We start from the raw sequence: 13,042 nt of genomic DNA, 5'->3' as shown, positions 1-13,042 counted from the left end.
GGAGTTTAGGTATGGGAAACAATCTTCTGTCTCTCCGTTCAATCTAAATACAATCACCATTTAAAGTTCATCATCCATACATCTAACAGCCCTTATAGTGTCGCCACACTAGTCACGAACTCTTCTGTGCCGTTCGCGTCTCTTAGTAGTGTAAAGCGTGTGTGATATTGCTGATAGAAGTGTTGATGCTTATCCGGTCTGGTGTTGTGGCCTAAAGCGCCGGGCGTCCTGCAACGACCACCTGGATGCTTATTTAAACGAGCTTTTTTCCTTTATACACGTGCTTAAGTTATTTATTATGTATCGTTTTTAATTGTACGAGTCGCCATAGTGGAAAACTGAACCACGCAAACTACTAACATTAGCATTAATAACAGCGGCTGTCACCGCACTAGAGATGTAATGGTGTAAGATGAAAGTTCCGTCAGCTTTCATTGACTCGAACTCTATAACAATGTTTTATTCATACATTAACTTTATAAATAAGATGCTGAGGAAAAATTTAACTTGAAAACTTGTGCCTTTTCTTGAGCATCTTTTACTGCATGTCCCATACGTTTAAATGTGACAGGTCAGTCTGCATGTGTTTGTGAATGTGACATTCACATGTTTTATTAAATGACAAGTATTTTAAATTGCCAAGAGCAAAAACACCTTGCTCTGTTAAACTAATTTGAGCTTATCACACCATTTACATGTGAAAACGTGCTAAAGGTTTAAATGTGTCATTGTTTCTGCAGGCCGCAATGGGACGTGTGATCAGGGGACAGAGAAAAGGTGCGGGCTCCGTCTTCAAAGCCCATGTCAAGCACAGAAAAGGTGCTGCTAAACTCCGTCATATTGACTTCGCTGAACGCCATGGCTACATCAAGGGAATCGTGAAGGTAAAAGTTGAAAACGTCTAATTCAACACCTGCTACTAAGATGTGTTTTAAGGCTCTGATGTGTTTTAAGTGGCTTTCCAAATTAAGGTAAAGTTGGTTTTATATTTGCTCAGTCATTCAGTGACCGCTCCTTATGTTGTTTACTAAATTGACTGAAATAACATGCAAGTGTGACTTCAAAACAACATCAGCACCATTTAACTGACTGAACAATGTTGTACTTTGATAGTCATCAGCTGCTAATAAGATTTCACTATTTAGAATATGCAATGAATACTTTATTGAAATTATTTTATTAATGATAAAGTCAAAATGTGTGAATATAAACCAACTTTACCATGTTTTCCAACTCTTCCAGAGGTAGAGAGAGGCTTTTGGCTGGATTGCTTTTGTGGTGTAAATGCTCATTTGGGTAAATGCAATCATAAGCTAAAATGTTTAATTGAAAATAATAAAATATTGGTGTCAGCTGGATTACTTAATGCAGGTATTATTGCACCATATTGTGTGTTAGTGCTTCTTTAAATGAAGCTCTCTGATGCAGGGTATCTGCGGGCTTTTAAAGTCTTAATATGTCTTAAATTTCAAAAACAAAATGTTAGGCCTTTATTTCTTAAATTCACTGAAATATTGTGGTGTATGTCTTAACTAATTTCAACAGGTCTTAATTTTCCTCTGTCCAAATAAAGCTACCCAATCGGTCCAACATTCATCCAGTCATCAACAAAATATCTTAATAAAATCAGGGGGGAAAAAACTAATTCCACATTTCATCATGATAATAACAGCAATTTACCCCATTACCCGTTATCTTGCATTCATACATTAACTATTTTCAGAAGTAAGGACAAGTTGACATATTTATAAATAGACATGTTTATAACAGACATGCATTAGGTTGAATAGAAGTTATACTCAATCAAGAGAAGTTGTACTCAGTCAATTTGGACCAAAAGCCAACAAATATTTATTTTTGTTTATTTATGTAATTGCCTCCATAATAAATATACTTTTAGCCATGTTGAACTTGTCATTAAAAAAAGAAAAAATATATTATGTTAAAAATGGTATACAACTAGAGTTTTCTTCTTTTGACACATTCAAGTAGGTCGCTAAGAAATAACTACACTTCTCCAGTCTCTTTGTGTCGGAGCCCTGCGACATACCCACTTGGTCACGTGACTCACTTTAATAAAAATTCTTTCCCACAGGAGTGTTGGTAAACACCATTGCACCCTGGAGAAAAAAAAATAGTATTAATGACTTCTGCACTAAACAAATGAATTTGCACTAAAGATTAAAGTAAAGAACTGTTCGGGTGCCAGACAGAATTAAAACCTGTCTATATATATATATACACACGTTATCAGATTATGCACAATTACCCCAAATAACGTTATTAGCAGCAGAGACAAGCCATTGGTTACACACAAAATGAAGTGGAATAAATTATCAAACAAGATTCAATTCAACTCAGGTCATATTTCTTAACCAAAAGTGACAACAACAAAACACAAGAAATATTCAATTAGCATCTTGTAACAGCGAAGACTTAAAACAGTCCAGTCCAGATCAAAAACAAAACACAAAAATAAATAAGCGTCAACAAGCAAAACAAAAATTACCCCAATTGTATTATTTAAAAAAAAAACAACACAAAGAGGGGAAATCAAAATCTATACTCACACAAGGGAATTGAGTGTGTTGTGCAATTGTCTGTGGAAACTAGTTTTAATAGTAGATTTTAGCTCACAACAGATGACTTGTCCTCCGAAGGATAACGTTACGATGATTTGAGATGAAGATCATAGACTTAAGCGAAGCAGATTCAGGAAGACTACTACTCACGGAGACAACGTCCAGGCAACCCAAGATTTTTGTCAACAACTCTGCGGAAGTTATGGTGGTCTGCGCCTGGAGATACGAGTCAAAACCCCTCCGCAAACGATCCAGCAAGAGAACCCACAGTGCAGATTGGTACCGTTGCTCCCCAACAAACACTTGGATCACCTTTTTCAGGACGCCCCGCTATTCTGCACGTCGCGTCCTTATGCACACTGGCTCCACCTTCACTTCCGCTCAGACCACCTTCCTCCAACCACACAACCCGCCACCAAACACCTTGTCACTTCCGTTTTTATTGGAAACAGATTCCATCTGCCCCCACAACGTCATTCATTTCGGTGTTCACAATTAGTGCGTTTGTTTAAATTGTGCGGTCCATTCAGAGATCGTCACTATATATATATATATATATATATATATATATATATATATATATATATATAAACTTTTTGTGTGTGTGCGCGCCAAGTCTAAAATCTCTTTATAATGTTCTTTAAAGTGTCTTAAAAAGTCTTAAATTTGACTTGATGAAACCTGCAGAAACCCTGCAATGTTAGTTCAGCATCTAATGTGCTAAAATGACATTCATTCACCATATAACATGTTGCATATGATGTTCTGTTACTAGTTGTTTCCAACACAAACCCACAGCATTTTCAGTCTGTCAGGGCAGGGGAAAAGCTTCTCTTTTAAATCACTTTTTCTCGTCTTTCATTAAAGTTTAAAGGGATAGTTCACCCCAAAATCTAAATGATCTCCTTTACTCATTCTTACTCATCTTCTAAACATGTTTGAGTTTTTTTTCTCTCTATTGAACACTAAACATGTTAGTAATATACTTAAATGTTGGAAACCCGCAGCCATTGACTTGCCTATCTTTTTTTTTTTTGTTTCTTCTATAAATGTCTGACACTGCTGGCTTCCAACGTTCTTCGGATTATCTTGTTTTGCTTTCAACAGAAAAAATAAATTCCCAAAATTTTACAGAAATTTAATTTGAGGTAAACTTTTATTAGCTGTTTGTTTAGAGCCAACCCTCAGAGAAATGTATGTTTCTTCATTTAACCAGATAAAAAAAAACCTTTAGATCAAGATCTTATTTACAAGGGTGACCTGGCCAAGAGGTCCGCAACACACAACTTATGAAAAAGAAATGAATAATAAATAGAAAATGAAGATAATATTAAATACGATTTAGTTGTTTAACTAAATCAAGAAGGGTTACAAAAAAGTCTGATTCAAATGGCTTGTGCTTGAGATCTGATCAACCCAAATGCATCTTAACAGCAGCTGTGAACTGCTCCCTACAAAGGGGAACTTACAAAGGACTCTACTTTCTCCTGCAGGACATCATTCATGACCCCGGCCGTGGAGCTCCTCTGGCTAAGGTGATGTTTCGTGACCCTTACCGCTTCAAGAAGAGGACCGAGCTGTTCATCGCAGCTGAAGGAATCCACACCGGCCAGTTCATCTACTGCGGCAAGAAAGGTAATGCACTTCAGGATGACAGTAGAGTAGGCAGATGTCCAGCGGTGGGTGTGTGTGTGTGTGTGTGTGTGTGTGTGTGTGTGTGTGTGTGTGTGTGTGTGCGTGTGCGTGTGCGTGTGCGTGCATGCATGTATTGACCAGAGACTGTGTTTGGCTTGCTGCAGCCCAGCTGAACATTGGCAATGTGCTTCCCGTTGGCACCATGCCTGAGGGCACCATAGTCTGCTGTCTGGAGGAGAAGCCTGGAGACAGAGGCAAACTGGCTCGCGCATCCGGAAACTACGCCACCGTTATTTCCCACAATCCCGAGACCAAGAAATCCAGAGTGAAGCTTCCGTCTGGATCCAAGAAGGTCATCTCTTCTGCAAACAGAGCCGTTGTTGGTAAGCAGAAGTGCTTGGAGGACTTGACAATCTGTTGATCATGATCTGTTTGATCAATCATGTTGATTTCATGGTGATAATAATCCAGATTAATATTTGTGCAAAATGCTCCAAGATGAAAAGGTTATTAGGCATTAGAATAAGTGTAACACAGCTTCATTTTTACTGTAATGTAGAGGGTATAAGACTCTTCTGTTTCTTTTTTCTGAGCAAAACATACAACTTTTTTCTGTCTTGATTTACAGAACGTAAATCAGGGTGTCTGCCGAGTCTTGGGAGTCTTTTTTTTTTTTTTTTTTTAGCCTTTAAAAAGTCCTAAATTCACTGAAATATTGTTTTGTAGGTCTTCAACAATTTTAAAAGGGTCCTAATTTTGCTGTCCAAGTAAAGCTACTTAATCAGGCCGACATCCATCCACTGACCAACAATACATCCCAGTAAAACCTTATACAATTCTAAAAAACTAAATACAATTCACATTTGATTAGACATTTTTGCAGCAAACTCCCCAAATTAAATTCCCTAATCAGCTAAAAAATAAAAAAAATTACACGATTCCTCATGACCCCGGGCTATTAGGAAAGAATCCCAGTCTTTAACCTTGTATAAAGTCTAAAATTTCATTCTTAATGGTCTCAAAGGGGTCTTGAAGTGTTGTATTTGGCTTGATGAAACCTGCAGAAACCCTGGTATTTTATATATAATCATCATCTTTGCCTGGCATGTTCACGGAGTCATTTGATCATATGTTAAAACAGGTTCCCAGGCAATAGGCCCAAGTCTGTTTGTTGTTTAATTTTGGAAAATGCCACTCTGAGATTTTCCTTCATGTTCAGTTGTGTCCTGTATTTTTTTTAATGTTGGTGAGTGCTGTAATGGTGTCAGTTTAACTTGGAGTCTGCTGCATCTGATGCTATTGCAGAGCTTTAATATAACTGAATCACCCCTGTGGTTGCAAAAATCGAAAGTTTAATGGCTTTTTATTTGCTTTTTTATGTAACTTATTTTTTTTTTCTTCTGTAGGTTAATTTACTAGTTTATTTGCTGCACATTGTCCTGCAACCCCCACTTTAGGAACCAGTGTGTTAAAAGACAGCTCAAAGATCACTGTGGAACCCTAAAATACTTATTCATTGTCATTTTAAATCCTTCTACTTTATTATTGTTTTTACATTAATTATGATGCAGTGAAGGTGGAATGTATTTCATATTTATTTATTGATCTATTTTTTGTTGGGTTATTTGAAATTACGTTAACTTGAGTTTAATGTTTCTTATTAATGACTTTATAAATGAAGTCAAAGTCTTCAGGCTTGGTTCTTTTTCTTTATGTTTGTCATACAGAGCTTTATGACTGGTGATTTCAAGTTTGAGAACACTTGTGGATCTGGTCTATAGTACAGGGCTTGTCATTTGAACAAAATACACACATTTACGCTCTAGAAAAGGCATGCTGGTTTCACATGGCAAACCTGAGATTAAGAGTTTAAGTAAAAATGTACATTATAATCATTCAACAAACTTTATGTATTTAGTGAAACCTGGAAGTGTTTAAGAAGCTGAAGTTTACTGTGTTTTTGTGAAGGTGTTGTTGCTGGTGGTGGTCGTATTGACAAACCCATCCTGAAGGCAGGACGTGCTTACCACAAATACAAGGCCAAGAGAAACTGCTGGCCTCGTGTCCGTGGTGTGGCTATGAACGTAAGCACATTTCATGTATTATTACAGGTCAAGTTAGTTTCTGATTTAAAGCCGTATATGCTGATTTTAAAAATCTGGTCCTCCTGCAGCCTGTTGAGCATCCCTTCGGTGGTGGTAACCATCAGCACATTGGTAAACCCTCAACCATCAGGAGAGATGCGCCCGCTGGACGCAAGGTCGGTCTCATCGCTGCCCGTCGTACTGGCAGACTGCGAGGAACAAAGACCGTCCAGGACAAAGAAAACTAATCTGTATCTTCATAATAAAATGTGTCCCAACAAATTTCACTTGTCTGGTGACTTTATCAGTACACTCGCATCATTTAAGCGCTGGTGTGGATACAATTATGATAAAGTTAATCAAATCATACATGGTAAACTCATCATGAAAGACCATTAAATGTTTTTTTTTTTAAATAGTAGATCTGAAAGTAGCTGTCACACTCTGATCATTTAATCACTCATACAAAAAGTTAGCACCATTCAACACTATGAATTAAAGAATTGTGGGAACTGTGTATTCAAACTTGCGCTGTTCTCAGTTTCAAATCCTCCATTGGTCCTACTGAACAAGTCGCAGTCTTAAGTAATGACAGCAACTTTGATTATTTAAATTGCATACATTCCAGACAAGAAGACGTTTTAGTGTAGTTTCTGCAATTAGTTTACCTGGACTCGCACTCAACATTTCCTGCCCAAAAGAAAAAAAACTCCATGCAGTGTTTAAAATCAGCCCAATGGACATCCAGAAAGTGGCGGGTGATCTGTGAGCTCTGCTGCACACTAAGGGAAGTGCAGATAAGGTGTAGAAATCCTTAAGTGTTTGCATTGTTTTGTGTATTTTCTACTAAAATGACTGGTATAGTAATGGTTCTTCCGTTAGTGTAAACACTGAGCCTAATTTAAGCTCTGTTGGGTTTTAATATCTTTTCCTAAAATTCAGACAGGATCACTGAATTTATATAAAAAAAAAAATAAAAAAAAATGCACGTTCATGAAATGCATCAGGCTGCTCTTAAAATAGCTTCATAAATATGAGGACAGTCCAGAACTGCACCCAAACTTGGTTTAGAATTTAATCAAATTCCTTGTAATTAGACACATTAAGGGACAGTACACCCAAAATTGAACATTCACTCCTTATTTAAATGATTGCAATCTTTTGGGACTTTTTTTTTTTCAGAACAGCACTAAACATCCATAGTAGGAAAAGCTTAGTTTGAAAGTCAATGATTAGCTTTCATTTAAAAGTTAATTCATTCTTTAAAATATCTTTTCTCTAAAACGGGTGCCCAAACTCAGTCTGGAGGGCCAGTGTCCTGTAGAATTTAGTTCCAACACCAATTAAGACACCCGAACCAGCTATTCAAGTTGGTATACTTGAAACTTCCATTCAGGTGTGTTGAGGGAAGTTTGAGCTTAACCTCTGCAGAGTTTTGCTCGAACCCTAATCAAACACAGCTAATGCAACTGATTAAGATTCTTGTAAATACTCCATTATTTGGATCAGCTTTGCTTGCCCTAGAAAAACAGGTTGGAATTGGAGGGTAGCAAATGACAATTTTATTTTTGTCTGAACCAGTACTTTAAATGAGTATTGAAAATATTGCCATTAGGCATGGGCCTGTATGAGATTCTGACAGTATAACCTTGGATAAAAATAAAAATCACAGTATTGTGCTCACTTTTTCCCCTTTTTGAAAAAAAAATATATATATTAATTTTGTTTTGAAAGATTTATATTTTGGAGCAGTAAACATGTCAGGCTAAATAATTCAAATGAATCACTAACTTCTGCTGTCTTTGTTTCAAAAAGAGAGATTTCTTTACCACTTAAAATGGCATCTTTGGATATATATTTTTTTCTGCTGGAGATAATGTCCTAAAAAAAAAAAAAATGTAAATACAAAATCTTACAAATACCTTAGGAGATATTTTACAGAAATTTTTGGCAGTTTTAAAACCTTGACTTTTCCAAACCGCGGTATACCTTGAAAAGGGTTATCGTCCCATGCCTAACTGCCATTCCCCTAGGCAAGGGGTGCCCAAACTTGGTCCTAAAGGCCCGGTGTCCTGCAAAGTTTAGCTCCAACCTCCTTCAACACACCTGCCTGGAAGTTTCTAGTACACCTGGAAAGAGCTTGATTAGCTGGTTCAGGTATGTTTAATTGGGGTTGGAACTAAAATAAGCAGGACACCGGCCCTCCAGGACCGAGTTTGGGCACCCCTGCCCAAGGCGGTAAGTGCTTTGTTTCAGTATTATCAGAAGTTCCTTATGAACGCAAGTTTTGCTTTAACATTTCAGGCTAATGAACTCACGGTTGTCAAAACTCACACCGAGACACATTGTTTCCAGATTTCTTTTCTTTATTCTCGAAGGGCGCAATGCTTTTCTCTAATATTTCTGTGCACAAAAACCTCACAAAGTGAAAGTCAACGTTGTGACTGTGGCTTCAGAATTCAGCGTCACATCATGGCCAAAACAAAAGTCGGCAAAAAACAGGGCGAAGAACTCTGTACAGTCAATAATCTTTAAAAATAACACAAGGACAAAAATGTTCCTCTTAAATCAAATTCTATTTTTCTTTTAGTGAAATACAACAAAATAAATTCTATAAAATAAAACAGCAAAATATTTAAATATATGATGGGCAGAATATTTTCATTTGCAGGAGTATTTGGTATTTTTCCAACAAAATCCAAGGAAAAAAAAAAAGCATTCAAGTTACCAATTAAATACATACAGTATCTACCGATGTTTACTCCTTTAAATCCAAGAGACTTTACTAACTGAAGTTGCAACATGACTAACCAGCAGTTATTTTATTCTTTTATGTTATGGTACAACCCTGCTTTTATGTTCACTCTCCTTAAATGAAGAATCCCCAGAACAGGCCTCTATTTGAATACACGAATGTGAACAGGGATCACGAAGTCGGGCGGCCGTCTAAATTTGCCAGGAGTTCATCTGTCCGACGCGAGCATCGAGACAAATAAGCCAAACGAGTTCTGTCCCCTAATGCTCCAGGCAGAAACTGTTGCATATATTTTCTCTCGTTCTAAAATTCCTATCGTCAAAACTTAAGCGTTTATCCCACCAAACAAAGCGACAGCCAAATATTTATCCGAGGAAACGTGTGCAATTGTAAAGCCACTTATTTCTTACATTGCTTCGAAAACATCAAATCTAGAAGAGCGTATGGAAGGAGGGAGGACCAAACAGAAAGGTTCTTCCCGGTTGCTGTGGACCAAAAAAAGAAAAAATAATGGCGGAACTGCCTTCGGCTATACTAGTTTGATGTGAAGCCATGCTAAGATGTTACAGCGTGTCAGCTGGAGTCTTCAAATTATTGAATTATTACCAGAAAAAGAAAGAAAGAAAGAAAAAGGCAATAGGAATTTCCAGAATAAAGTTGCATCAGCACCCCATTCACATCAACGAAACGTCAAGATCATCACCCAACCGTCCCATCGTTCACAAACTATGGCCAACTCTCGCTCACGAGGCGCCACAGCCGGTTAAGCTTTGACATGAATATAATGTATGATCAAAAGCAGAATGACCCAAACGGCCCAAACCTTACTACTGAGCATGGGATAAAACAGGGATTATTTTTTTTGTCTTTCACCGTAGTATTTGTATCTTTTTTTTTTTGTAGTTTTTTTTTTGTTTGTTTTTTTCAGTTGGTTTTGATAAATCTGCAGTCTCTCAACAGCATCACACGCGCTGTTGCTTTTGAACAGTCAAAACATTAACATAGTATGTACACCTCTGTCACGAGACAAGTGCATCAGGCCCGGTTTATTATTACAAACAATATGCAGAGTCCACCGCGAGTTAGACTTTTGACAGTTAATGCTCCGCTCCAGGGTTAGAGATTGAGGGAAGCTGGATGTTCTGGAGTGGAGCAGGATGGAGGGGCCTGGTCTTGCTCTGGACTGGAGACTCCTGCTGGAGATCTCAGATGGAGGACAGTGGGACAGCGTGCTGTTAGTCTTTAGTCTGGCTGGGCTGAGGCGTCTCCTCGGGGGGCTCCCAGTTCTCTTGTGCTCGTGGGCCGGGACGCTGAGGGTTGTTGACGTGCTGTGCGGCGGGGCCAGTGTAGGGCTGCGTATGCGGGAGGTTATTCTGCTGGGAACAACAATGACAGATGATTACCTGACAGATCACATTAAACATCCTATCTGCTTTGCAAGTATAGTTGTTGAACATGGGCTGGTGTGATGCATTTCATCAGTGCACTTCAGCATTCAGTGCAACTAATACATCTATACACAGTTGTGGTCCAACTTATTGGCAGAGCTACTTTCACACAGGGAAAACATGCTGTATTGTTTAATAAAGTAAAAGATCAAACTAAAATAGATAGAGAATAGATCATTTGATAATTTATAGATAATAACATAAATTATTCAGTGCAAAGTTTAAAAAAAATTTAAGGGTCACGAAACACAAAAACAAGTTTTTTAGATGTTGTCGATCATATACATGTCCCACGCTGCTAAAAACACTATTAGGACACATATCTCATGTTGCTCGGAGCAAATTTGTTCTTCCAATTTGAAAATAAATTTTGAAGATACATCAAGGCAATCAGATCCTTGTGTAAATTCCAGTGTGGAGGTTGGCTGTCTGTACCGGCCAGTACAAAGTGACGTCATTGAGTTTTCAGCATTGATTCATGAGGAAGACTTTGTTTTAACCAATCAGTGCACTCTATTGTGAATGAGATGCAACTTCATTAATATGCATGATCAAGCTTAGAAGACTTCATTTACCTGTTACAGTGTTCAGAGACCCCACGTTGTGTTACCAACCGTATTTCAAACAAGTAGAAGAATCGTTCGGAGTCATGTGTCGAAATAACGGTTTTGTATCCATTTCCCCGCGATGAGAGCACTGATCACTTGTGGACCCACATGTGTGGATTACGGTGGTCTGCTGACATGTGACACAAAGATGTTTGCAAGGAACATTTTTTACCCGAGAGCTTTTCAAATGTGGAAATGGTGAAAGCCGCATTTGCGACTCATCTTAAAAAAAGACTTTGTTTCAGTAGGTGTTGATTGTTGTGTCTCTTCAGACTGGGTAAGTGTGATAAATGCTCTTTATTTGTATATTCAGATGGCAAAGTTAGTCGGTATTATCAGTGGGACTCTTTCAGTTTTTAAAGACATACCTTAGTCAGAATGATTTAGTTACTACGTTTACTGTAATATCACTACAATACTATGGACTGAAAATCCTCCAACCACACAACCATTCAAAAAGACACCGAACAAAGCGTTTTCAGTGCATAATAATATTGTTGTAATATCATTGTAAATTACTGAAGATACGGAGAAATGTCTTCAAAAACTGAAAGAGTACTGTTGACAATACAATGTAACGTTATCCAAATGTTGTATTGATATTAACGTACAGTAAACGTAGTAAATAAATCATTTTGAATAAGTAATGTCTTTAAAAATAGAGTACTGCTGACGATACTAACCAACTTTGCCATCTGAATAAACAAAGCACATTGATCACACATTTTCCAAATCCATAGAGACAGGACAATCAACACCAACTGGGACCGTATCTTTTTATTTATTTTTTCACAAAATTTAAGTGGCAAATCCGCATTTCAGCATTTGCAGATGCAAAAAGCTCTTGGGTAAAAAAATGTTCTTTACAAGCATAATTTTGTCACGTCAGCAGAGTCCACACATGAGCTGTGCTCTCATCCTGGGGAAATGGAAACAAAACCTTCATAGCAGCACATTTATAAACGCAAAAATGATTACCCATGACTACGAACAATTATTCTTCTCCTTGTTTGAATTACGGTTGGTAACACAACATGGCGTCTCTCTGAACACTGTAACAGGTAAAAGGAGTATCTGAAGCTGTATCATGCATACTAAAGAAGGTGCATCTCGTTCACAATAGAGCACACTGATTGGTTTCACACCAAGTCTCTCATGAATTAATGCTGAAAACTCAAATGACGTCACTTTGTGCAGCCAATCTTCACGCTGGAATTTACACAAGGATCTCATGGCCTTGACGTCGCTTCAAAATTTCTTTTTAATCCGGAAGAACGGATTTGCTCTAAACAATGCAAAAAAAACTAACAATTTTGTTTTTTTAGTGCAAAATATATGTCCTGATAGGGCTTTTGGCTATGTGGGACACCTACATGAAAAATGTGTTTTGATGTTTTGCGACCTTTTAAACACTTTAAACGACTGTAAACCTCAGCAGATATTCTGACTCTTATTGGCTGTTGTCATTTTCCTCTCCTGTCTCTACTTCTGACATTAATTTTTTTTTTTACAGCTTTAAGTTCAACTTTGAGCCAATAGCAGGACAGCACATACTAGGGAGGCAAGGATAAAGACCCCATCTGATTGGTCAGATTTTTGCTTGACAAAATACAACTGACATTTATTCCACCTTTCTGCAATATGGTTATTGCTTATACTATACTTACTCTTGCAATAATTCTGTTTATATATCGTGCATAAGAAAAAATCTTCCAAAACCAAAACAATCACAGACCATAAACTTCAGCTACAATCTTCAGTCATCCAATGACAAATCCAACAAATCTATATAATATATCCACACACACGGTTTAAAAGATGTGTAGGAGTACCTGTTGAAACTTGCTGCCTGGAGAGTGAGGGTAGAGAGCAGTGTCCTCTGGTGGAGAAGGGTCCTGCTCATCCAGGGCCTCCTGCTCATCAGGCTCCT

The 13,042-nt window shown here is 37.7% G+C and overlaps 2 protein-coding genes across 6 annotated transcripts in view; one reads left to right on the top strand and one right to left on the bottom strand.

The window, feature by feature from the left end:
- On the top strand, nucleotides 1-6,583 carry rpl8 (ribosomal protein L8). The gene is given in 6 exon segments (NM_200713.1): nucleotides 1-9; nucleotides 741-884; nucleotides 4,076-4,217; nucleotides 4,382-4,600; nucleotides 6,186-6,301; nucleotides 6,391-6,583. Coding segments are annotated over 5 exon segments (774 nt in total). The 5' UTR covers nucleotides 1-9; nucleotides 741-746; the 3' UTR covers nucleotides 6,550-6,583.
- Nucleotides 6,584-8,646: 2,063 nt separating this feature from the next.
- The window catches only part of usp9 (ubiquitin specific peptidase 9), a 59,960-nt gene continuing 55,564 nt past the window's right edge, over nucleotides 8,647-13,042 (bottom strand). For 2 of the 5 annotated variants that reach the window (XM_005167736.5, XM_009304756.4), the window contains 2 exons: nucleotides 12,945-13,040; nucleotides 8,647-10,432 (listed from right to left, as the gene is read on the bottom strand). In XM_005167736.5, the coding sequence (XP_005167793.1) occupies nucleotides 10,292-10,432; nucleotides 12,945-13,040 (237 nt within the window). In that variant the 3' untranslated portion in view covers nucleotides 8,647-10,291. 5 annotated transcript variants of the gene reach the window in all.

Source organism: Danio rerio, chromosome 9, assembly GCF_049306965.1.
Source record: "Danio rerio strain Tuebingen ecotype United States chromosome 9, GRCz12tu, whole genome shotgun sequence".
NCBI classification, from domain to species: domain Eukaryota; kingdom Metazoa; phylum Chordata; class Actinopteri; order Cypriniformes; family Danionidae; genus Danio; species Danio rerio.
The sequence above is the reverse complement of the archived record's forward strand: the minus strand, read 5'-3'. Positions and strand labels throughout refer to the sequence as shown.